Source organism: Galleria mellonella, unplaced genomic scaffold (assembly GCF_026898425.1).
Source record: "Galleria mellonella isolate WM207_F2 unplaced genomic scaffold, CSIRO_AGI_GalMel_v1 utg8221, whole genome shotgun sequence".
In the NCBI taxonomy this organism is placed as follows: domain Eukaryota; kingdom Metazoa; phylum Arthropoda; class Insecta; order Lepidoptera; family Pyralidae; genus Galleria; species Galleria mellonella.
This window is the reverse complement of record NW_026442161.1, coordinates 1-27,399: the sequence shown is the minus strand read 5'-3', so window position 1 is coordinate 27,399 and position 27,399 is coordinate 1. Positions and strand designations below refer to the sequence as shown.

The 27,399-nt window shown below is 37.8% G+C and overlaps 1 protein-coding gene across 1 annotated transcript; it reads right to left on the bottom strand.

The window, feature by feature from the left end:
• Positions 1-1,983: 1,983 nt before the first annotated feature.
• Positions 1,984-25,429, bottom strand: LOC128202244 (transcription factor SOX-1-like; the record flags this gene model as incomplete). The annotated part of the gene is made up of 3 exons (XM_052901840.1): positions 1,984-5,746; positions 10,771-10,844; positions 25,196-25,429. Coding segments are annotated over 3 exons (524 nt in total), but the record flags the coding sequence as incomplete, so codon positions are not given.
• Positions 25,430-27,399: the final 1,970 nt, after the last annotated feature.

Sequence of the window (27,399 nt, the reverse complement as noted above, 5' to 3'; positions counted from 1 at the left end):
TTAAAGAAATCCGAACCCCATACTGTAGTGTCTAGGGAAAACCTCGGCAGAGAGCTCATTCCACAGGTTGATCGATTGTGGAACAAAACTGAAATCGCACTGCACTCGACTATTTAGGTTCTAGCGAGTGAAAAATTTATTTAAATGAAATACATTTTATTCGGTAAAAAAGAGAGTTCAATCGTAAACACACACATACTACATGCGTGTGTGTGTGTCGCACGTATGCACGGACGCGTACTCACACACACGATGTGGACGAGACGTTTCAATGTAGTTTTGCGCATTTAAAAATATTTGAATATAGAAGAACATATTTAATTGAATTCCCAGATGAACTATTTAATGTTTGTAGCTATTGAATTCACATCGATTTTCAACCGATTTCAAAAAGCAGTTAGCTTTTAATTCAAGTTGTACGTTTTTTTTAAATGTTTGTTATCTCAACTTCGTTAGTTAGGGGGAAAGGGATTGTTAGTAATGCGGACTATCGGTCCTATTGCTGGTGGTGCCCCCTGAAAACCATCGTGCTGAATTCTGGGTGTATTGATCACGATGAGTTGACCTGCCTTTACATTCTCACCAATTATCCCTCACTGGTGCCCCGCCAGTGTATACCGATAGCGCGGGCGGGGTTACTATTCAGTTATCATCCATTAAAAAAATCTTCAGTTATAAACCGATTTGGAACATTTTGCTTTTGTCTGAAACGATATAGTTACAGATTGGTGGGTACCATAGACATTATATCAAAGGTTTAGTAGTTTAATTTTTATAACAAAATATTAACCATGTATAGGGGGTATCATGGGCGAAACAGTATACTCTGTTATGTCCATTGTACTGCTCATGTCTATAGGCGACGGTTACCACTTTCCATCAGGTGGGCTGTCAGCTTGTTTGCCATTCTAAGTTGTATAAAAAAAAAAAAAACTTGTATTGCATCAATTGGATTTGTTTTTTTTTTTATAGAACACAATCTTATCAAATGAATATTAAAATATTTCTATGTATTTACTAATAATATCCACCAGAATATTTATTTGAAAATATTTATATACATATTTATATACATATATACTTACGTATTGCATTTTACTTACATTTCAACATGTAAGCTTTGTGCATCCCAATTTTAGACTGAATGAAACACGTCGAATACCATTTGATATTTTAAAATTTTCTTTATATTTCACTAGCTACGTACCTCAGCTTTGGCTGCGTAAATTAGGATAAAGAATATTCTACCTTTATGTTGATCTAAGATGTGATCTATTTGTGTGCAGATTGTTTACGATAACATGGCACGCCCCTCCAAAAACCAAAGAGTTAGAAATGTGTAAGTGAAAAGGCTTCGACCAAGCAATATACTCCTCTCGCTGAATTGTTAATAAAAATGTTTCCTTATAAACACAAACACAAACAGAGAGCCACGTCTGTATATGGTTGCACACATTGAAATAAAAAAGTTGGAGGGGCGTGCCATGTTATTGTAGACAATCTATATAAAAATTTATTGAAATCTCTCAGCAAAGTTCCAGATATCTACATTCAAATCTCATAACTTTCACACTTAGAACATTACCAAGTAGGTAGATAGAATTCCAATGGTACACTAATAGAAATTTCTATTCTTAATTGGATCATAGCATCTGTTATTTGGAAGTTATTTGGAGCTCGTGAACTGTGTATAGCAGCCTTTCCCAAAGTGGGCGATAATGCCCCTTTGTGGGCGCTGCAGGCCTAAAGGGTGGTAAGAGACCCAGAAAAAAAATGGGGGTGTTGTGTAGAGGCTTGGTGATTTGTTGATCTTGATGTAATAGTAGTTTTTAAGTGGGTGAAAAAATGGGGGCGCTAAAAAATAATTTATTCTCAAAGTGGGCAGTAGACAAAATAAGTTTGGGAACCCCTGGTGTATAGTATCTACAGTGCTCCGCGCCGCGCCGCTCCGCAACGCGGGGGGACTTAGTAAAACAATCAATGTACTTCCAAGACAACCTTTATTCTCGTCCAAAATAATTATGTCAACAGTAGGGCGAACTCTTTGAGTTGTTTTAAACTTTATAATAACAAATCACCTCTTATACTTACAAATTAAATTACCTAGTTTAATAAATATCTACAAGTTCACAAATTCAGTCTGTTCATAACTCAAACTGAGAAACGAATCGTTTATTAATCGGCGATGACGTGCTCGGCTGCGCGGCGCCTCACTGCATCACGCGCCGTGATATGCAGGTCCGATGTTCGCTCCGACTGTATACACCGACTTGTTTTAATTTAGCAAAACAATCCCGTGGCTTTGCACGCATGAATTACGGTGATGGGTTGACAGTAATTATGGTAGATCTGTTCGTGGAAATTTCATTCAAATCCGTTCAGCCGTTAAGCGTGATCGAGTAAATTACTATATTGCACGTTAATTGAGATAAAAATACCATACATTTTTAATAATGTGTTCATTTTTAGCTAAAAATAACCAAAAATAATTTATATTTTTATTTTATATGTTTGTTACTTACGTCATTATAATAAAACGGGCGAATGGATTTCAGCGTAATTTTATAACTGAGTAGGTGTTAGTCCAATTGAAAGATTGGTTGGTGTAAACAGAATCGGTCGAGTCCATCATAAAACAAATTCGTACAATCGAGAGATCCTTTATAAGAAGTTGCTTACAATGTCGACATCTCTACTGAATAGATTACTCCTATTTTAACTTGGAAAAAAAATAGTACAATCTTGAAGAATGGATGGATATAAAATACATGGTAAAACTGACCCATAAGTTTTCTAATGGGCACTTCCGTGATAAAGCCTTGGAAAGTAGCTAGTTTTAAAACAAGTCGGTATATATGTAAAAGCGTCAATCGTTGTTTGCTCTCACATATTGATATGATACAAATACTGATATCTTTAGGATATGTGACGTTTCAAGAGATCACTGTATTGCTCAGGTTGCGCTCTGTCACGCGTCTCGTGCCTAGAAATAAAAACTGAGCGGCCATACAAAAATAAACATTAAATAATTACACTTTAAGAGTGAATGTCATTCGAAATTAAACACACGCATACCATAAATACACAGATTATTTACAAGGACATCATGGCCGCTCTTTGTCACTAGTCTTTGTATGTAGCAGAAGTCGAAGTCGAGTTTATATGTTATATGGTATGAAAACATAAATAGATATATAAAAACTATAGATTTGGGTCTCATACAATAGTTTAATTAAAACATATCTCGAATAAAATATAATTTTCTTGGACAGAAAATGAGTAGATCAGAATGAAACCACACTTTTACATTTTTAAGAAAATTTCGCCGTATTTAACTAAAAACGTCACTGATTGGTATTTTAGGATTTTTCATAATTCTGATTGTGTGATTCATATACCAGTACATAGTATTATTCAACGTATCTTTTCTATCACAGGGAGGCGACTTCGAGCTTTATTTTTAGTTTTCGTGTAACAAATATTCGTATCCAGCCCCTCCTGGCTGTATTAATAACGTATCGCGCTTTGTTCTCCTGCGATGAAAACAAGTGGTGATACATTGCATTAATTCACACTGTGTGACCACACGGAAAACACGAAGTTTAGTTACAGTTAATACTAACCTGCAGTTGAACACGGGCGTTAAACTAAACAAACTGCGCCAAGTAACTACACTCCAACAAACCGCAATTAAACAGAGACTACTAGTACGTAGAGAGGGTGTGTATCAATTAATTCTAGCCGGCCACTCGCTCAGAAGCGACTCGATCCAGTTAGCAAGTTACAGGTGTTGCCGGAAACTAGCCGCTTGTTGTTAGCTCCGGCCGTGTAACCGAATCGCTTTTGATTGTCTCAAGTTTTACGCTGGAGCTACAGCTGCGTTTGTCCACACAGGCTTGATAGCCACCACGTAACCAACCTTTATAGATTATTATTATATTATTCAGGTGGAAATTTATGCCATTAATATCATTTGGAGAAAATATTCGACTGGCAAAAGTTTTTCTTGAAGGATCATGGGAAGAAAAATTATTTACAATTTTGAGCCTATTATAGTAACTTAGAACGTGTTGGTTGGTATGGGAGTTTTTTTTTAGAGGTAGTTTGTTTTGGAAAATATTCATTATCCTCAGTTGAAAACTCCTTTAAATGGATGCAAATTTTTCTCAAGTTCGCTCTGCGATAAATAATGTTTTTTTTGTCTTTTAATTGTAACAATAAAAATTGATTAAACTAATGTAAAAGCATTTATTTGTAGCATTAAGTTTTAGCACACTAAGTGTCAGCAATCGGCCAAATTAAAATGTCTAGAAATTACGTGAGAGAATCCTAAACGACGGCGCATTTGCAGAAAACTACAAAACCGCTATTGCACTCGTGTGACGTGTCACATTAGCACGATAAGGTTTTACCGAATAAATATACGAAATTCTTCGTAAAATTCGCAGGCGGGAGTCAAGCATTATGTATGCTCTGTTGAAATCGTAACAAGAGAAATTGGATCTTATCGATATACCCACAAGATTCTTATCGAATCAACATATCTCGACTTCGACTGCTAGTTCCAATACTTCATTCACCCATCATCCCTTAAGCCGATTTTAAACCTTAAGAATCAAGTACAAACATTATTTACATAAATTTATCCGATTTATACAGATAACGATAAATCCATTTAACTATTGATTTAATCATTAACTGGTAAATTGTTAGCTAGAGCTTCGTAGACATGTAAAAAAGTGGCAAAGAGTCAGTCGCTTACTCGCTACTATGTACATCACAGAATTTGTTAAAAACAAAACGAAAGATACAGTAGTCCGACCTCAGAGACGCGCGCAAAGAATGCCCAATGTTACACGGACAGTGAATTACATTATTCTATGTTAGTTCACAAATTATTGTCACATGGCTTTTTGACTATTATAGAGTATATGTTAAAGTAGGTCACTGCAATAATACTGTAATTAAAAATATTATTTCCTACAGCAAAACAAGTAGGGTGTGCAAGTGTGTACATGCTTCCTCTACGAGTAACGAAGCATCCTTTATAATTCATACTTAAATGAAATTGGATATTCCTTGCGCGCTTGTAATAATCGTTGAAATAGTATAGTTCCGTGTGATGGACACTACACTGGAAACATTCTACCTAACTACAACATTTACATAGGACAATTTCGCCAGAAATGTACAACGAAATGATGCCGCCGCGGCCGCGTTGCATCCTCACACGTCGCGCGCGACGCTTATAGTCCTACGGTGGCCACATCGCTCCCGGAATTTATAATCATAACGTAAGGTTTTCACGGAGTCAACAGTCAGTTCCCGAACTGATTAAATTTATAATCGATAAAGACAAGAATTACCTTTGATAATCGAGAGCGAATCCTTAGGTTTCGATTAGATTTCCGCTGTACAAAAATGATTCAACGTTCTTCTAGAACTGTCTTCTCGCCGCAGGGAATACGGATGCAAACGTCAGCCGGGCGGCAAAAATGGCGGCGCTTAGGACTAGTTACGAGAGAGGGAACTAAACGCATGACTCCGGGATCCGATGGTCTAGAAGTTTCTCCTTGATGGCGTCGACGTTGAGGTCGGCGGGCGCGGGCGCGCGCAGCGTGGCGGACGCGCTGCGGCCGAGCGCGCCCGCCGCTGCACCCGCTGCACCCGCTGCACCCGCTGCACCCGCCGCCGCCTCGCGCGGCCGCGTGCTCCACGTCCACGATGCCCCGGGGCCGTTGCACGCCTGAAAACACACTGTCACTGTTACTATTTGTCAATGACTCCCAAAGCTAATAGTAGTGTGGCGATTTGTCGCTCGTTGTAGAGACAGGTCGATTTGTGGGAAGATTCGATACTTTCTTCGGTGTGTAGTTGGTGTGTAGTGAGATGTTTTAAATGTTATTAGAAATCGAATTTATTAAAAAAATTACTACAATATTAGTTTAATACAACATCACAATTCACCGACAAAATATGACCACCCTTTTTTACACGGCCCACGGTCTTTAAACAAAGCTTCAGGGGTTCTGAATAGCGAATGAGTTTTAATTATAATGGGATACATATTCGGCCTATAAACCTTTAACAAACTTGCGGGTAGGTACATCTGAGTCTGCGTACAATCTGAATATCAGTTGACCGACTGCCGTGAGAGCAAATTAATGAGTTAATCGAGCAACATAGACAAAGCTCGCCCGTGCGTTGTTTTAACGACTTCCTGGCAGCGAAACGTAGGTATATGGAGAATAGCGCGAGCGTCCATCCAATCAACGCAGCATAATTAGGGCGCAGCGCCTCTGCGGCGCATTATATTACATTAGCCGCACTGTAATCACGGCTATCGCTCGACACATCTCCGTCGAATTAGCCGCGCCATTGTCGCACCCTGATAACGCTAAATTAAAACTAATTCAAAACGGCGACGCGCGCTAAAGGGGTGCGAATGACGCAGCCGGCGGAGTAAAGGTGATGCGACAAAAGAATCGGCTGATAAAACTATCGCGAGACTTAATTAAAACGTCCCCTTATTAGCCGGCGGAGGCGTGCCCTCCGCACAATGGGACCTCCGCTACAGTTATATAGCTAATCAGGTAAGAAAAGTGGATTTATTGCGCGGTACTGGGGTGGCGTATTTAACAATCGTTGTTCTTCTTATTCATTAGCTACTAGATGCTGCAGATTAGGGGTGAATAGACTCGACCTGTATTAATAAATAACATCGTTAAACAAATTCCACAGTCGTACCCGTATTACTGTATGGTTCCGATAGCTGGATGTGGATTATGTAAGAAAGATAATAAAAGTGAATTAAATATATGGTCGAAATGCGGACATTTTATAAAGTGGTACTCCAAGAGCCTAATTCATAATGAATGGATAGATTGGGATCTAGGAAGGAGCCAAAAGTCTCCAGAGCCAAGGTGTAATAAGACAAGAGATTAAGTAGACGAAATAAAAGCATCTGATAATATATTGTTTCTTGTCTACCGCGTAAAGAACTTAGTATAAAGGATAATAGGCCATTCAACAAATAGCAAAGCGTATTTTACAGTAGGGCAGGGGAGATTGTGGTGATGTGCGGACATCAGCTTAGTTTTTTCAACCGAGGCCCATCCTCATGTCATGCGTGACAAACGAACTGGGGCGGTGCGTGCCGCTGTCATTACGTCACTCAGTGTAACCCTATTCCCCACCTCGAATTTCATTATATGTAAAATTAATAAGCTTATACTACTAACAAGTGTGTATAATATCCAAGAGAAATCTTACATAGGAATGAAGTGGAACATATTATAGAGACAGAATCTAAAAGAACTAAAGAAATATTCGAGGAACAGATGCATTTTAGAGTCTCGATGCGTGATCTAGCGAACAATAAAATACGCCTCGCGTGAAAAATTGGTTTTTACCAGCTCGTGTTCACTCGAAAATTGGACGCACAAATCAAGTAGATGTCTTATTTGCAGTTCACAGCTTGGCCATTGGATATCCTAAAATAATTCAGCATGCAAATCGTATTGACTGGTATTAGTACCTCATAAATATAGTCGTATATGGTTATAAGGTTGTTTTAAGAATATCATCAATTTAAATTACCAACATGAGTGAAATCGATCTGTAAAATTTGTCACTTTAGCAATAAAAGTCTGTTCCATTTTCTAATAATTATTACAATTTTATTTTTACGTAACCATCGATTAATAAATTGCGTGGCCAATATGTAAATTATAAAATCCCAAGCTCCGAACGCAACGTCTCGATGATGTTTCGTTTGAACAACGACGCGATTAACATGAACGGTTACCAGTTTAGATTTGCTGACGAGTCGCCATTAAAATTCAACTCATTCGTTACTTTATCGGTCCGTAACTCAGTTTAATGAACTTTCGTGTTTCTATTTGATGAGGAGTCCTCCAAGTAATTCCGTCGAGAAGTTTTCATGCAAATACGATAAAGTTTGATGTCAGAAGATGTTGAAATATTTTAATCTTCACAGGAAGCGGTTCGCCGCGGTAGATACTTTAAATCAGCCGCGCCACGCGATATCGCAACTTATTCGGCGCTCGGGGTGCCACCTAGTGGCGCCGCGGTGGCAACTCGCCGACTAACTTGGTGTGCGTGCTGTAACACGGCTGGTGAATGGTTTGGTGCACGTGCGTTTGAGGACAGCAAATTAATCAAAACAAACTTTCTTTATCTTCTACGATAGTAGGTATATTGTTTCTTGTAACTCGAATATAATTTATTGTTTACAGTTGGCAGTGTTGTTGTCCAAATTGTATTGGCTGCAATACGCAACAACTAGGTGTATTAAAACGGAGTTGTTTCATTTTACAGGGGTTAATCTCTACAACTTAGAGTGGCAAAGAACCGACCACCTGATGAACAGTGGCAACCGTTCATTGTAAACATGAACAGTAATAGAACACAATGTGATACACATGGTATTCCTTATACGTTTTTATTTTTGTGGACTAAGATGTTGAATGTTGTACCAATGCTTTGCAACATTAAACATTAAGTAAATCCTGAACCTTTCAACCTTATTACATTAAGTTTGGTCCATCTTCTACATTAAGATTTGGTTTTGACATTACAATGTTGGTCGATCATATTACGACTCCAATTTTTTGAATTCTGTAATTGGCTTCGATATAATTCTTCTTTAGTAGATAACAAATAAAAAAGCCTGAGACTTGAGGGCTCATCGTGTATAACATAAATGCATAGAAGAAACCTTGTCAGTTCGTCAATCGCAGATGCGAAGCGTCGCACGACAAGTGTACGCGGCGCGGCGGCGCGACGGCGCGGCTGTGTCCCGCGGGAGCGCCGCCGACAATCATAAAGAGATATGATCCTGTATCTGTGATGGCACATAAACCGGCCAGTTATTGAGATCGACCGTCGTAAAGATAGCAGCGCGAGTGACCACCGCGCCCTCGCCCGCTCCACTTATTACAAAACTCACTGACTCGTCGATCGTTCACATAAAATAAACGACTGCCAACTTTGAGTAGATAAAATCGCGCTAAGTCGCGGTCCGTCTCCGACACTTGTGAAGTTTATGTGACACGAGGCAGTTTTTATGATCGGCATGTCTTTGAGATCCAAAAATGTAATAGACGGCCCTTGGTGTATATTCTTTATCGGCGGAAAACAGCGATATTGAGACGACTATTAAATAGTTTAGTGATCCGGTACAGTTAACGGTTAGGTACTTTATATGATATCTTTATAGCGGGCCCCTTACAGTGTAGGCGGAGAGGAATCAGTATCGTGGATTATATATAATTTTATTTCATAACTATTCGAAAATCGGTTAGAACTCAACGACGAGTTTCAAAAGTGGTTTAAGCCAAAAATATATGTAAGTAGACATTTGCGCTCGTGTCTTTGTGCTTATCTCGCAAGAGGCTAGGCATGAAGACAAAAGCATAGAATTATTATGATCCGAAATCACGCGGGCATAGCCGCAGCTTACAACTTAGGTAAGTTATAATAATATATGTAGTTAAAATACCATTTGAGTTAGGGGCAACACGGCGGGGCTGGGGCTTGACGGGGCGCTCACTACACGCTGATGCTTTTAGGAGATGAGAATGCGATCCGATTGATGGGCGTGTGTCGTGTGTAATGGCCGATCGAGCCACAAATGGATTGCCGTTTTGTTTATTGACTGCTGCGCGCAGGAACCGCGACCGACACCATTCGCTTATCGTCGCATGAATCGCATCATACGAGTACGCTGCGTTCTCACATGATGGACGAAAATTAAATGTTCAAACAACATTTATATTAAATAGTAACAAAGGACTAAAAGCACACATTGTGTTCGAAACGTACCTACTTCTATATCCTGTACATTTTAGCAAATATTGTATTAATAGAGACCGTCTTTAGACACAAAGAGTACACAACAAGAGTTCGAGCAGACAAAATCTAGAAGACAGATTCAGCTAGACGACGTTATAAATTGGAGGAGTGTGGAAGAAAAATTATGCGTTTGTTTGGTATCTCAACGTAATACGCTCGTTGCAAATGTTACGTTAGAACTTCAACTACCTACTATAGAAAAAAATCTTTGGAATTCTTTAATGACCTTTTTACAGTATTTTATAAAGCACGTAGAAAACACTTTTTATTTAAAATTTAATAGTGGAGTAGTTTCTATTGTAAAGCAGAGCAGGAATCTGAAGCGTATTAACCTTAATATGCGTTAATATATTGGTCATATGTCATTATCATATCAATCTTTTACTGTCCACTGCTGAACACAAGCCTTCCCCTTGGGGAGTTATGCTAATTGTTGCCACGCTTGGCAGTCAGATTGGAGATGTTTTAACGTGGACGCTGCTGCCCATCTCAAGCCCTTCCTTAGTCGGCTTTTACGACACCCACGGGATAGGAAAGGATGGCCTATTCTATGCTCGGACCACACGGCAATCTGCAAGCTGCACGGCAAACTGGTGATACGTAATAAGTAATTGAAAAGCTTGGGCCTTTTATCGCACATTTGTGTGGTGCAATTGTATAACGCTACTAGGTATAAAATTATTATTATATTCTGAAAATATCAATAATATTGTTGACTAGAATCAAGCTCGTGACCTTCGTTAGTACTTGTAATATTTACTCATGACATTATTCATTATTAGAAAGAATTTCGATTTATGTGTGAATACATTCAATTATAAATGTGGGTTTGTTTATTTGATATTGACTACACATTAAGTAATTCAAAAAATAGTAGAGAAAGAAAATGCCTACCGGAGTAGTGAGAGGCGCGGGCGCGGTCCGCCCCGGCGAGGACACTGTTAAACTAGGTGCACTCGTCGTTTCACCTGCAAAATAAACATTGTCATTAATATCAATTAAGCATAAATCTGGCCGCCGACCCAACAGTTAGTTGTCCTTTGAAATATTTTAAGTAATTGGAGCAGCGTGGCCGCGTCGTGTGCAGCCCGCCGCCCGCCGCCCGCCGCCCGCCGTGTAAGCTCTATACACCGCGGTGTCGATGACAGAGCAGTTTTCCCATCCACGACCCCGATACCCTCGATTAGCTATTGAAATATCCGGCACTAGTAGTTTTTCCAATTTCCGCGGCGGCCAAATTGGGTGGCCGTGGGAACGTAACGAGATTTATATTGATAAGGGACACGGACAGAAGATCGTTGTGATTAATCCGCTCGGGCGCGTCGGTCATGCGCCGCAGCCAGTCACACCGGACAAGTAATTAATTGGACAGACGAAGGCGGCCGAGTGCAGCGTCACGCCGCCGCCGCCGCCGCCGCCGCCGGCGCCTCCTTGCGCCGCTCCCTCGCCCGCCGCCGCTTATTACCAACACCCGGCCCTAATTTGATTTCTTTGATCCCACCCATCGCGTTTGATTTCCTGACGACTCATCGCACTTTCATTTGAGGTGTTGCCCAATAATTATGACCTACTTTATACAACTCCAATGGACAGATATCACTTGCAAAATTTTAACTTGTTTGTGTACTGTGTGAGTAGCTAATTAATTTAATTATGTTTAATTTTGAATTTTGTGTCTCAATTTAATGAATAGGGTATATTTCTAACCAAATTTATCAGAGTGGTAGCGGGAGGCTCGCCCCCTACCACATTGATTTCTAATATACTCGGTTAAATGTATGTTTTTTTTACAACACAGGGGGCAAATGAGCATGCGGCTCACCTGATGGTAAGTGACTACCGCCGCCCATGATCACCCACAACATCAATGGCATTGCTGGTGTGCTGCTGGCCTTTTAAAAAGGAATATGCTCTTTTCTTGAAGGTTATGATATCGTATCGGTTCGAAAATACTGCTGCTGGAAGTTGATTCCAAAGAGTGGTTGTGCGTAGAAAAAAGTGCCCTGAAAAACGCACGGTGGAGGACCGCCACTCGTCCAGATAGTTGAGATGAGGCTTTAGTTTATGGCGGGTTGTACGGTGATGAAAATCAGCAGCAGGTACTTCAAAAAGGGTATATTAAGATTTCTTCAGTATCAGCAACGAGCACGTGATAATTGTAGTATTGCAGGCGTCCATAGGCTACAGTGACTATCATCACACGGGTGATATGCTTAGCCATCTTTTTTGTATAAAAAAAACTTAGATTTAAACCTAATCTTGACTTATATTGCCTACCTGTTCAAGATTAGACATTATAGGTGTTTTAATAAAAGTTAAATTTTTCGCACTTGCAATATTAGAATCGTAGATATAGACCGTTTAACCGCTAGAAGGTCAAACATTCAAATTTTGTTAACGGATAGAACTACACGCACTTTTGTATTTATTTTAATTTATTATAAAACTTGAGGCACGGACAAGCATTTCATTTCAACCAAGAGCTTCTCACCTTCAAGCGCAAACATACCTATTACAATGAGAATTTAATACACATCATTAATAAAAAAAAAAATATCATTATCATTATAATTATTTCAAAATACTTCTATAGAGAAATAATCTCCTTCATGTTGCAAGCATATTTTATGAATTACAAATAAAAAATTCCGTACATTTTTCTAACGCTTATTTGGCCTTATATTATTATTCTATTCAAATAAAAAAAAAATATGTAGAGTAGAGTAGATATTAACGTTAAGCATTTATCAATAATAACTGCCAAACAAGTCCAATTACCTATTTCTAAATTCAAAAGATGTGTAAAGTAAATGGGAAAGTATAATTCGGACAGAAAGCTCGCTTTGTTCAAATTGAAAAGTATATTTGAAATTATAGATTTGATTCATCAGAGAATCATTAAGCACTAACCGCATTACGATTAATGGTAATTTAATAATTATAAGTTTTTATTATACATACGACATAAGCTGTTATTCTAAGTTGTATAAAAAATAAGTATTGATTTGATGAGCTTTCAAAGCAACCAGTTGGTTTTGCTCCGAAAAAGAAATAAAATTAATTTAAATGTATTTAATAGTGTTCTTGTTATTCTTATCACACGTCCATGTAGTACCGTTTGTAGGTACGTTTGATTTGTTTATGTTTTATACATCTTAGAATGGCAAACAAGCTGACGGTCCATCTGATGGAAAGTGGTAACCGTCGCCTATAGACATGAGCAGTACCAAGGACATAACAGTGTATACTGTTTCGCCCATGATACCTCCCATGCGTTGCCATTCCTGAGGACTCAGGTGTTATTCCTCTGTACCAAGTAAATTCACGCCATATCCTACTCTTCAAACTGAAACACAGTCATGCAAACACAACTGCTTCATGGTTGAAACACGAATGGGACAGAGGTACCCAAGCAATCGACTTTTGTACAAAGTCTCCCTCTTTTACAATTTACAATATATCACATTAAAAGTATGTCTTCGAGTAGATTATACTTCGCAACAAGCAGTTTTTTTGCAAGTGCTCATAGCTATAAAAACTACAGAATAATTTAAAAATTTGAAATATCTCCTTATTAGAATTTGCTCAAAAAATAATTGAAGTCTAGCAATTTCCTAAACGACCTAACATACTATTGGTACTACACCTGCAAGTTGGTAGGACTAAAAATTTTCATTAGTTTCCATTCTATACGTTCCGTTCAGTCATTCAATAATCCCGAAGGCTTTAGTGCGGCCGTGGCGCGAGCCATGACGGCAAGAGACAGCGGACGGCGCTGCACGAGGGACAGGCCGCACCGCCGGCGGTCCACATAAATAACGGGCGAGATTCCACCCCGTGTACCTACTCGTCCGGTCCGAGATCGCCCGGAGATTTATCCCCGCCTGCTCCGAAAAAACCTGATTAATCACTACATTCAAAGGCGAAGGCGAGCGTAAGTCAGGACACAAGAAATAATTAATTGGGCCGCCGCCGCCTCCGCCGCCGCTACCGCCACCCGTCCGCGTAATGCGGCCGAATTTATTCAAATTGCCTTCATTAATAGCTTCACTTGAAACGTGTCGTGATATCTTCGATGTTGCATCGTGAAGTACAACTTTTTTTTATTATTTAAATTAGCTCATTATGCTGTATGAAGTAAAAACTAGACTTCTAGCATTACATTCCATTTGGTTGGCGTACTTTTTTTTATTCACGTAGATTTAACTTTTATAAAACAATAATTAATAAAGAAAAATAAAAGACATTGATCGCACCAATACCTATGACAAAATATAGGAAGCGTTCCATTTATGTACAAAATTTTATAGCTGTTTTAGCGTGTTATTTATAAATGCAGACAAATTATTTTTGTGGTTCCCTATTTCAAAATATATAAATGGATGCAATGCTGTAAAGTGCAGGAAGGCAGTAGATGCACATGGCTCAGGATCCGTTCTTTATAGCAGCTTATGGGGGAGACAGATGTTCAGCAATGAATAATTAAAAGCAAAAATATATGATGATAGATAGATACTCTTTATTGTTTCCTCTAAAAAATTACAATAATAAACTTATTTTACATACATAGATGTATCATGATACCATAAGAGTAAATTAAATTTCGATAAAGTGTAGGTATAAGAAAAGGCGATTAAATTGAACGTGGACGTTGTATATAACAGAGATGAGATTATGTTTAGTAGTAAGAGCCTAGTTTGTGTTGCCGCCAACGAGTCGCTGCCTGCACCGGTGCCGCCGTACTTCGCGGTCTGTTTTCAATTGAGAGTGTCGTCGCGTTGAATATTCACGATGCTGTATCAATATTCATGAATACACCTATAGCCCTGCCCCTTCTGCTCAGCACCGCGCCGCCGACACCCCTAAGCTAGCACCGACCGCCGCGCCGCTGACGGACGATGTTTTTCAATAGTCACCTGCATAGCTAAATGCGGCACCGCTTTGCTTGCATTTGCCAGACTGGCTACGGTTAGAAAATGCATCTCGTCCCTAAACAAGTAGATTTTGTTGCGCAAAAACATGGTGACTTGGAACGTGGTCAAATTCATATTGATTAGGTGATGTCTAGGTGAATAAAATGTACTGGTGAAGATACTGCTGAGATGTTTTGTAGACAGTCAACAATAGAATTTAGAATGAATGAATGAATGAATTTTATTGCAAAAAATGTGGTACAATAAGGTCATATGGTACTTTTATAATGGTTTCACACATTTTGTCATTACTGACGTGCAACAATTATTACATAAGTTATGACAAAATATTTTTTTAATATCTAATAATATAATATAATAAAACTAGCTGACCCCGTAAACGTTGTTTTACCACTTATTCCGAAATATAAAAATCGCAATTAAAATACAGGGGTTGATCGTAAAACGATGAAAATTTAAAGTTGTATGTATTTCTCAATGCTAAATTATAATAAAATAAAAACAAAAAAAATTGACAAACAAATAAAAAATAAAATTTTGGGATGCGTCACCCTTATCATTGACGGGTATGAAAAATCAATGTTGGCCGATTCTCAGACCTATCCAATATGCCCACAAAATTTCATAAATATCGGTAAAGCCGTTTCGGAGGAGTTTGGTAACAAACACCGTGACACGAGAATTTTATATATTAGATAACATGTCAAATTTTTAAACATTAATTGTAATAATATAATATAATATATATATAATATAATAATATAATAATAATTGCAATACAGAAATGTCGATCTTTTATAATGTGCCAATATTTTATATATTGTAAATATTCCTGGACACTATAGTAACACTTATTTACTAGATATTTATGTAGTTCTTTTTTAAATTTATTATAATTTGAATGTGAGGGATTATTGTGAGAGAGTTTCTACAAATACGTTTTGCTTTACAAAACAGCTGTAGATGATAACCAATACGGGAGTAATTCTTATCAATTGTAAAATATTATTGTGTCATGTTTGTAAAGCATATACGAGTACGTTACTGTCACTAGGCGGCTGTACTTGCAAGGCTGTTTTTTAGTTTGACGGGCGAGTAGATTGTACTCTCAGATTATATACTTATGCACATAATGTTTCTTGATATATCTATATTTAATTATTTAACAAATAAAATGGTTTTTATGCCTTAAAAAGATGCAAAAATATAGAAGTTATAAAGGAATCACTAATAATTATTTATCACCTAAAATTGTATGAAAAACTTCACCAGCTTTTCTCGAAGCACTTGTATAGAGACACTCTATCTACGAGTATATAATCTAAGGTGGTACCATAGATAGGTGTATCTGTTCTGTGATGTTTGTACGATGCTGATCATGTTTTGTCTTTTAATTTGCAAAAAAAAAAAAACATATAATACAATATAGAGCCTGGAATCTTAGTGATATCCTAAACGAATTGCATTTTACTTTTTAGGAATCTTAGTAATATCCTAAACTGATTGAATAAAACTATTACTACTAAAGTAATTAATCTATGGCATGGTTTCGATGGATCACATTCTAGATAAGTTAATTTCTATTTCGATTCACGTAAGCAAAGCCGCGGGATACAATATTAAAAAAAAAATTCAGCAGGGGATGATATAATGAGCCGAGGCGTGGGTCCGCGTCCGAGCATAAATCGCCCTGTATCATAATGCTGCGAGGTTTTATTGAGGCGAGAACGGCATTCATTACCGCACGATTTATGGGACTCGGCCCCGAGCCCCGTGCCCCGTGCCCGAGCCTCGTGTGACGTGACTAGTGCGCTTCGGTACAGATAAACCCCGGTTATGAATGTACAATGAGATTGTCTGTCACTACCACTACACTTATGAATTGAGACTCAATAATATGTTTGTTAAAATCTTTTTTATACCACTGAGGTGGCAAACAAGCAGACGGCCCACCTGATGGTAAACGGTTACCGTAGCCTATCAACGCCTGCAATACCAGGGGTATTACGCGTGCGTTGCCAACCCTGAAGAAGTTAAGCTAAGGTTGCCAACCCGTCTGCCAAACGTGACCACTATTGGCTAAAAGTCCCTTATAGGTGAGGCTATGTTCAGTGGTGGATAGTTATCAGCTGATACAGCATACAACAAGGCGGTGGTATTTATATTTATTAGAGTTACATATAATTCTACCACGACTAAAGATTTGTTGTGTATCTCTTTACATCTGTCTGGACATTAAGGGTTTATGTAGGAATGTTAATTAGATAGATTGACGCGTAAGGCTATAGAAATTTCTGCAAAATAATCCTTAAAAGGGTAAAATGATGGCTTTGAAGTATTGTATAAAGTAGTGAATAGATGGACTAAACGGGCCAGAGTTTGAACTGGATGTAGGATCATAGGGTAAATGGATGAACAGATTTTTACTGAAAAACAGATAATGAAATAAATACATATATTTTTTATACTACACATTTTAGGGTGTCAAGTCCTTTGGTAACAAGAGTACCAGAGGGAGACTTTGTACAAAAGTCGTTTGCTTGGGTACCTCTGTCCCATTCGTGTTTCAACCGTAAACCAGTTGTATTTGCATGGCTGTGTTTCGGTTTGAAGGGTGGGATATGGCGTGAATTTACAGGGTATAGAGGAATAACATCTGAGTCCTCAGGAATGGCAACACATGGGGGGTATCATGGGCGAAACATTATACTCAGTTATGTCCATGATATTGCTCATGTCTATAGGCGACGGTTACCACTTTCCATCAGGTGGGCTGTCAGCTTGTTTGCCATTCTAAGTAGCATTAAATGTTTTTTTTTTATCTTTAACATTCTTAAGATGACGCTATTAATGCACTATCGTCAATAACAGACATTAACAGTACCAGGAATATACCAGAATACGAGTAAATGTGAGGTTCACGGGCTCACCTGATGGAAAGTGGTAACCGTCGCCTATAGACATGAGCAGCATTATGGACATAACCGAATATACTGTTTCGCCCACGATACCCCCATGTGTTGCCATTTTTGAAGACTCAGATGTTACTCCTTTGTACCCTTCAAATTCACTGCCATTTCCCACCCTTTAAACCGAAATACAGTTATGCGAACAACTGCTTCACGGTAGAAACAAGAATGGGACAGAGGTACCCAAGCAAACTCGTTAAAATATGGAATTATTGACTGACTATATTTGAATAATTTAATTTGGTTACTGTTATTATGGCATCACGCTACGTCTTAAGCTCCCTTAGTAGTCTTAATAATATTATAAATGCAAATATAACTCTGCCTGTCTGCTGCCAACCATGGGGTTGGACAATTATTATTGGATTGGCTTGAATGAAGTTGGGATACTTTGAAGGCCAATGTCATACTCGTGAACGGCTGCTGCCTGTAAGGACTGGTCTGCTCTGGTCATTGCAACCGATTTATTTTATTGATTTGTTTTAATTACATACTAATATATTTTAAATTTTACGATCGACCACTACTTACAGTAGTTTGTTATCACACAAATTCATTATTTATATAGTTGAACTTTTCGAAAAAAGCAACACAGAGTTTCTTGTTCAATTTTGGCTGAAATTGCATTTCAAATGGGCGGTAATGAAAAAATTATTATTAAAAAATGTTTGAATCTAAGTTTATTTGAATAATAATACTTCTTTCTTCTTTCTAATGATAGACAAGTTTGGGTTTGTTGGAAGAGAACTCTTACAGAGTTAAGCTCGCCTGTTGTACATCTGTATTTTATATATATATTATATGTTGTAATTTTTTCTGTGTACAATAAAGAATAAATAAATAAATAAACAAATAAATAAAGTTTGTCATGAAAATTTTTACGTCTGTTATATTGAAATATCATTTAAACAAAAATAGTTGTGCTTTAGTTGGTAGAATGAGATATGGCAGTAACATAACTAGGTACAGTACGAAGGTATAATATGTTCATACTCAGAACAGCTGCACTGCAGGGGGTCCGTAGATGTCTCGTTCTATGACGTACATGGTACTGTTTAAACATTAATTAATTTCCATCAGGTGGGTTGTTAGCTTATTTGCTATTCTAAGTCGTAGACAATAATTTTTTTTTCAATTTCAGTTCAGAGACACTAAATACAAATAACAAATAATCTGTGTAAATAACTCCAGGCTAGATCTATACTTATTGACAATAATGAGCAAACAAACTAAGTAAAAACAGTTTTTTTTATACAACTTAGAATGGCAAACAAGCTGACGGCCCACCTGATGGAAAGTGGTAACCGTCGCCTATAGACATGAGCAGTATCATGGACATAATAGAGTATACTGTTTCGCCCATGATACCCTCCATGCGTTACCATTCCTGAGGACTCAGGTGTTATTCCTCTGTACCCAGTAAATTCACGCCATATCCTACCCTTCAAACCGAAACACATCCATGCAAACACAACTGCTTTATGGTTGAAACACGAATGGGACAGAGGTACCCAAGCAATCGACTTTTGTACAAAGTCTTCCTTATATACATCGCAGAATATACTCTTCGCGGTACTTCTCAAGCATCGCTGCTTTTGAGGAATGAGTACTTATACTTTTCTTCAAAGAAATTATTCACTATCCAGAAAGATCTATTAGAACATAGATATACAATAATGAAATTGGGTTGATTATAGTTTGTAAGGAATTTGCTGATTAAAATAAGGTGTTATATTGAAGAGTGTATTACGATGACTAGATAAAAACTTCAAATATAGAATAAATGTACACGCGGTTAAGATAGGTACATGCAAGAGTTGACATTGATAACGTGAAGTAGGTAACAAATGATTTATGGAAGCGGTAAGAAGAGGGCAGCGCGTTTAACTGTACAAATGTCCTATGAAAGTCTGAGACGCGACATTTGTACCTGCATACACTTGTGTAGTTTCACATCGCCCTTTGTGTTTTGATATCCTGTGACGAGACACCCAAAATTCTTGCAGCAGCACGTTTATAATACGAACAGCAGTGGCGGCGGCGCGGCGCGCGAAACGGCGTGACGCTTCCACGAGAATTATGACGGCCATAATTCGTACCCACAACGTATTATAATAAATACGCGCGGCTTCTGAACATTGTGCGCTGTTGGACATTAAACTGATTTACACGGCTTTTTAATTGTTAACACGTCCGTTTTATATGGTTCGGTGCTGCTGAGCCTCCACTCTGCTTGTCAAGAGGGTAGGCCCTTTTTACATTTAAATGGTAGCCCGTATATTTTAAACAGAATGAATACATCTGAATTACAATTATATTATAATTGTGTTTTATACGCTTCGGTATTGAACCTTTGACCTTCATGCTTTTATTATAGTATATGTATGCAAGAGACTGTGCTTATTTCGTTTGATCTTATTATGTCTCTTTTTCTTGCTTAATTTTTTACGTTTAAGTACTGATACCATGAATAATGCCCTTCCATCTAGTGAATTTACGCAGCGTGGATATCTTTAGAGATGTTATCTGCCAATATCTCTTATTAGAGTCAGACTATCTGCTATTCACCACGTTATACGTAGCTTCCCCAATGTCACACAGACAGTGGCATTGGGGAAGCTACGTATAACGATCGATCGATCGAAAGAACGATCTCTGAAGTTTACAGCATTTTTTTATTGGATGAAAATGAAATGGTGACTGCTCTATCGGTATATGCTGGCAGGGCACTACCAATGAGGGATCATAGGTGAGAATGAAATATGCAAGTTGGCCCATTGTGACGAATTCAACAATAATTAACTACGATGGTTTCCAGGGGTAACCGCGTGGAAGTTGACATGATAGGGTATATCTTTAGCAATGGGTCTTTAAACTCCATTACTAATAATCTCGTTCCCCCAGTTCAGAGTATTTTGTAGAGTGCTGACAAATGTTTCGTGATATGTAACTCATGCAATATACTGAGTTTAAGGGGGAAAGGGATTGTTAGTAATGGAGTCTGAGAATCCCATTGCTAGCAATATACCTAACCAGGTCGACCTCCTCGCGGTTCTACCTGGAAATTATCATGGTTAATTCCTGATGAATTCATCATGATGGGCTAACTGGCCTGTTTTCATTCTCATCTATCACCCTTCACTGGTGCTCCGCCAGCGTATCCCGTTAGCGCAGGCGGGGTTACCATACCATATTCACCCATCAAAAAAATACTGAGTATAAGCAAAAGCATTCGAATTATTGCAAAGGAATATTCCACCAGTAAAATTGAACAGGTTCCTAAAGAAATATGGACAAAAATAGTAGCTAATCATGACCTTTTATATTTTATTTATTTATATATTATTTACATTTATGTATGTATGTATTCTTTATTATGTATAAGTTTACATTATTAGTTGTTATTTTCATTACATATTCCAATAATGAAGTATCGCGTTCGTGATTCACTGTTCATCCCAAAAGAGAATGCCACTAGCATTAAGCCCACCTTTTGTATTTTATTTTATTTTAGTCAATAAAGTTATTTAAATAAATAAATAAAAAAAAAGTTTGTATATGAACATCAAATCAACGGCAGGCAGGATCTACGTATATATACGTATGCATGTATATATCGACATAGAAGCAAATTAGTTGAGTTGTTAGTTTTAGTCTAGGCACGTCACAAGAACTGGGACACATTAGCACTTCATTAGCGTCGTTAGCGATGCGGCGCGCGACACACAGCGTGCGGCGTGCGGCGTGCGGCCCCCCAACACGCCACGTGCTCGCGTGTTACCCTCGCCATTCACTAGTGTTGCCATAATAATCGTTTGGTATCGATTATTAATCGATAGTTCGATTGGAACCACAAATACTCTAATAATTGATATCCAATCAATCTGATCACCGATAAGGTCGTCCATAAAAGAACACCCAAAATAATAATCGATTTATTAACGTTTAAGATAACATCTTTTCGTTCGTTACTACTAACAAATAAAAAATTTACTCGATAATCTTGATTATTCAATATAGTTATATACTTTATATTCGTAATATATTTATATATATAGTTTTATATAATATAGTTTACCTAGTAATATATAATACAATATATATAATAAAAAATACCTAGATAATATGATATAATCAATTATAAAAACTTTATAGATAGTATTATCTTGAATAAATAATCGACATAATAGCTAAATTAAAGATTATTATAAATTTCATAAAATTAACCATAACCATTAACCATTTCAGCTGTTATCTGTCCACTGCTGACCAATTAGGTCAGTAGTTGGTCAGCAGTGGACAACATAACCTAACAACAACCGCAGTTAGGCTTTGTGGTGTTTTAAGAAGGACGCTGCAGTCCATCTCTCCATTATTAAGTTCTCATAGTCATGCGTTCCCTTTTCTTTCCAATGGGTGTCTTTTACGACACCCATTGGAAAGAAAGGGATAACCTATTCTCTGCTTAGACCACCGGGCAACCACGGCATAATTTTTTTTTTTATTAATTTTTCAGCCGTTAATTGTCAACTGCTGGACATAAGCCTTCTCTACAAAGGGACTTTTACCAGTAGTTGCTACGTTTGACAGATGTGTTGGCAATCGCAGTTAGGTTTTAGAGTTTTAAGAAGGACGCTGCTGTCCATTTCTGGCCTTCCTTTAGTCGTCTCTTACGACACCTACGGGATAGGAATGGGTGGCCTATTCTATGCCGGGACCACACGGCATAAAATGAATACTATCGATTAATTCGATAGACTAATCTAAATTATTTTTTTTCCTGGATCGATAAATTATTATTGATTCTTATTAGACAACACTACCGTTCATTTTCACGCCGTGATTACGCTAGATTGCTGGTTGTACAGTGTACAAAGCAAAAGATAAAAATCGCAGGCGTGTAGTGTAGCCCAATATTAGCTAGTTTATTATACTTGGCATGAGCGGGCGATTGTATCAAATAACAAGATAATAACGTTATTACAATGAAAAATTTTATATTATGGAAACATTGAGTGTATTTAGAATTAGTGTATTTCTTAATTTGACCTATATACTGCTGACTGCTATATATGATGTTAAGTCCATCTTTTATATTCTTGAACTCTGCCCCTATGTATGCTTAGAACTTTAAAATTACGCAATGGATTTTAATGCGGTTTTTTAATAGATAGAGTGATTCAAGTGGAGATTTATATGTATAATACATTCATAATATAGTAGAGAAACACTGATAATTTTAGAGATTTCTAATGGGCTGGTAAAGCCTAATTAATATCAGCATTACACCCGTGCGAAGCCGGGGCGAGGCGTTAGTAAAATATAAATAAATGATTGGATCAGAGCTAACAAGTGCGTATTAGTTATTGTTTTTTTCAGGCCTTCATTTCTAGAAATGGCATACTATATACGTATATGTTATTGTCTTGGTTGGTAACTTATTTCGCAACTTAAGCAATCCCGGAGGAAACTTCTCTGTATGCTGTTAGGCAGCCTGAGCTTGCTTTGAATAGCTATATGACATTAAACTAACGTTAAACTATTATCTCAGTCCTTAGGAATAACAAGTGGTGGCGTGGTAGGCCAGGTTATTGAGTTCCCTAAAATATGGTTGAGCGCAATGATGGCCGGCTCACCCGTCACACTCGTGAATGGGTACTGCCTGGTCTGCTCTGGTCACTACAATCGATTTTTTGTGTTGTTTTAATTATATACTATATATTTTAAATTTTATGATCTGATACTGCTTTTGTAGTTTATATTCACACAAATTCATTGTCTATATAGTTGAACTTTTTGAAAAAAAAAAGACAGCTGAGTTTCTTGCCCGTTCTTTTTGGCTGAAATTGCGTTCCGAATGTGCGGTAATGAAAAAATTACCATCCAAAAATGCTTAAATTTAAGTTCAGTTGAATAATATTTGTTTTTTTCTTTCAATGCACGGGACATACTTGGGTACGAGTATCATAGGAGGTATGTTCTGCAATTTCTATAGAGTTTAGCGATGGCTATAACTTTTCTTAAATATTATTAATATAAATTCTATAAAAATACATAATTGGCGCTGTACGTAATATTGTATTGTGTTTAGAAGAGAATATAAATAATGTTTATTTAAATTAACTTGATTACGGGCGTAACAAATGCAAGCGTGCATGTTGTGTTAGCAAGTCATGACGAGGGTAAGGTAAGAATTTTCGAAAACTCATTCCTTAAAGGGCCAGAAAGGGGGAAAGTTTAAACGGAAGACCGTGAATTATGAAATTTGTATTCAGACTTCTGGTGTGAAATAAGAGTCGTTAGTTTGTCAGTAAAGTTTTTCTGAAAAAATATCCCCCAAGTTGCTGAAATAGAGGAGAAAATAATGAGATTTAGAAGTACTGACTCAATTCTAAATATTTTTTACTAGGTTGTTGTTGTATGAACTATTAACTGTCCACTGCTGAATATAGCCTCCCCATAGTGGGTTTGCCAGTAGTTGGCGCACTTGGCAGGCAGGAAACCTACGGAAAAGGAAGGGGTGGCCTATTACCTAAAAATAATTTACATTATATGTAATGTTTTTTTTTTATACAACTTAGAATGGCAAACAAGCTGCGACCTGATGGAAAGTGGTTACTGTCGCCCATAGACATGAGCACTACCATGGACATAAAAGAGTATACTGTTTCGCCCATGATACCTCCCATGCGTTGCCATTCCTGAGGATTCAGGTGTTATTTCTCTGTACCCTGTAAATTCACGCCATATCCCACCCTTCAAACCAAAACACAGCCATACAAACACAACTGTTCACGGTAGAAACACGAATGGGACAGAGGCACCCAAGCAATCGACTTTTGTACAAAGTCTCCTCTGGTATGGTAATGGTATCTTTACTAGGTATTTATATTTTCTTACGGATATTTTATCCTTCTGTAATAAACGTGGAAATATAAAAAATATTCCTAGTCAGAGGTCGTTGGCTGTTGTATTTGAGATGAACGTGAATTGAGTATAGTGGGCGGCGAGCGTACTGCCTAGTCGCCTGCTCGGGTACACAGTTTGAACGTAATATTAATGAAATTATGTAGGTATATAGATGTATCCTCGATAATTACGATTCGTGTAATTTAGGTCCAAAGAACCGCGGAATATAGACACTAATAAATCCGTAGGTATTAACTTATTTATATATTTATATTTTATTGTACACAAAAATTCAATTATTATTATTTATTCTAAATAAAGATAAACAGGCGTGCTTACGTTGTATCTTACTTGTTAGTTAACTCTTAGCATTTTAACAGCTCCAGCGATCGTTTTAAAATTTAGTATACATGTTTTATTTGGATTGGAAAAGATAGGCTATTTTTTATATCGGTCAAGTGGATGAAGTCACGAGTAAATACCAGCAAGTGAAAGACTTGTACTTACAATAATTATTAGGTATGAGGTCGGGCTCGGCGTCGTCGTGGTCGGGCTGCTTGGTGTGGTCGGCGCGCGGGTGCGCGGGGTGCGCGGGGTGCGCGGGCGGCGGCTTGGCGTGCGGCGGCCGGCGGCGCCGGCGCAGCGACGCGGCGCACGCGCCCGCCACCAGCGCGCACACCGCGCCCGCGCCCGCGCCCGCCGCGCCCACCACGCCGCCCACGCCCAGCGGCGCCTCCGACGCTGCCACAACGCAATACCGATTACTTTGCTATATTTCACCACTAGTTATCATCTTTCGAAAGGCCGTAAAAGGCAACTGAGAAACAAAAGCATACATTACATTACATTAGTAAGAGAAATCGAACAAGTAACTGAATTGAAACTTTAACCAATTACAAGGTAATCTTATCAAAACGTATATTTTGCTTCGAAGACTTTAATTGGTATAAAATTTATATAAAATTTGCTGGGGAGTAAACGATTGTAGAAATAATTACTACAATTAGTTCAATCAGATTTTTTTTAAACCACAAAGGTGGCGAACAAGCTTGCAGCCCGTCTGATGGTAAACGGTTACTGTAGCCGATATATGCCTGCAATACTAGAGATGTCACGTGGGCGTTGCCGACCCTGAAGAAAATAAATAAATTAATACAGACGAATTGTGAACTGTCTCCTTATAGAGATCATTTGAAAATAAAGCCTTTACGATGTTTCGTTCCAGTGAATTGTATTAGCTGTCCATTTTCAACGCTTCCTTATTTGACCATGTTGCAAAGCGATTCGTTTATTTTTTACTCGTAATGAAAAGTGTTAAATCGAATTCCAATCTGGAAGAGGAATTAGCATTTTGTATAAAAAATTCGAGGAAACGGTGCAGGTCGTTACGCTAATAATATAATTGAAAGGAAATTGGATGAACGTTGAAGCTGGCGATAGCGATCAGTCTCAGAATAAAAGCAGTGCTCATCGCTACGTTAGTTAATGTCCTACTATAATATAAAATACAAAAAGCATATACTTTTTACATTAGAATAGAATAAAATTGTATTGCTAACTATGTACATACAGTATAGTGCATAAACCTATTTAATAGCACTTTAAACAAGTATTGTACAGTATTATTAAATGAGTTTGGGAGTATAATAAGAGACAGAGTAAAGAAACATCACGGTAATATAGAATTCAGTATAAAACGATACTCAATTCTGTATTAGAACAAACGAGAGGAATACCTATTATTATTGGCCATGTAAAATAGACTCATTATGTAATAATAAATCAGTAGAGAGGTCAATTCTGTACATGAAATATATTTCCAAAATAACTATCAGGCGGTGATTAGTGATCGATACTGATGTCAAAAATGCAATCAGTAAAATTTTTGTCTGTCTGTCTGTATGTTCATTATAGAAACAAAAGCTACTCGACGGATTTTTTAACCAAACTTGGTACAATTATTCTTTATACTCTTGGGCAGGTTATAGTATACTTTTCATCACGCTACGATCAATAGGAGCAGAGCAGTGAAGGGAAATGTGTCTGTTACATCAAAACCACTGAACCGTGAGGAAGGACATAGGCTACTTATTTTACGAAAACGACGGGAATGCGGACGAAGTCGCAGGCTACAGCTAGTATTTACATATATAAAAAAGGAATCGATATTATTACAGTTATGGTTTATGGGTTCCGATCACCCCAGCCTGTGAACGCTTGCGACCTAAAAGGTAACATATCGACTTGCCGACATTGAAAAGGAAGACAGAGCAAAAGTCACCAAAATTGGATAAAGCATTCTGTTCCTCTCGTTCCACCACCAAGCAGTAATATCCCTGTTACGGTTCGAAAGGAATTATAGGAAACAGAGGTAAAATATGTTAGTACTTGGAATAGCAACGCACTAGGGGTACTACGAGCATAGTAGTGTATTTTGTGACGTCCGGTTACCACTTGACATCAGGTGAACTGTTTATTTGCAACATTCCATTTTGTATAAAAGACTTGAGTGACAGTACCAAAGTGATCCTTTTGTCAAACGCGAATGTGTATACAATGTGCTTTTAATTTTTAAGCAGGGAAATAGTGGAATTTCCGTTAGTAACTTATTTAAAGAAACTGTAAATTGCAAAGGTCGGAAAGAGTTTGCAATTTGGCGCCTGCCCGCGCGCTCGCCGTCTCAAAGAAAAGGTTATTGAACAAAACAACTA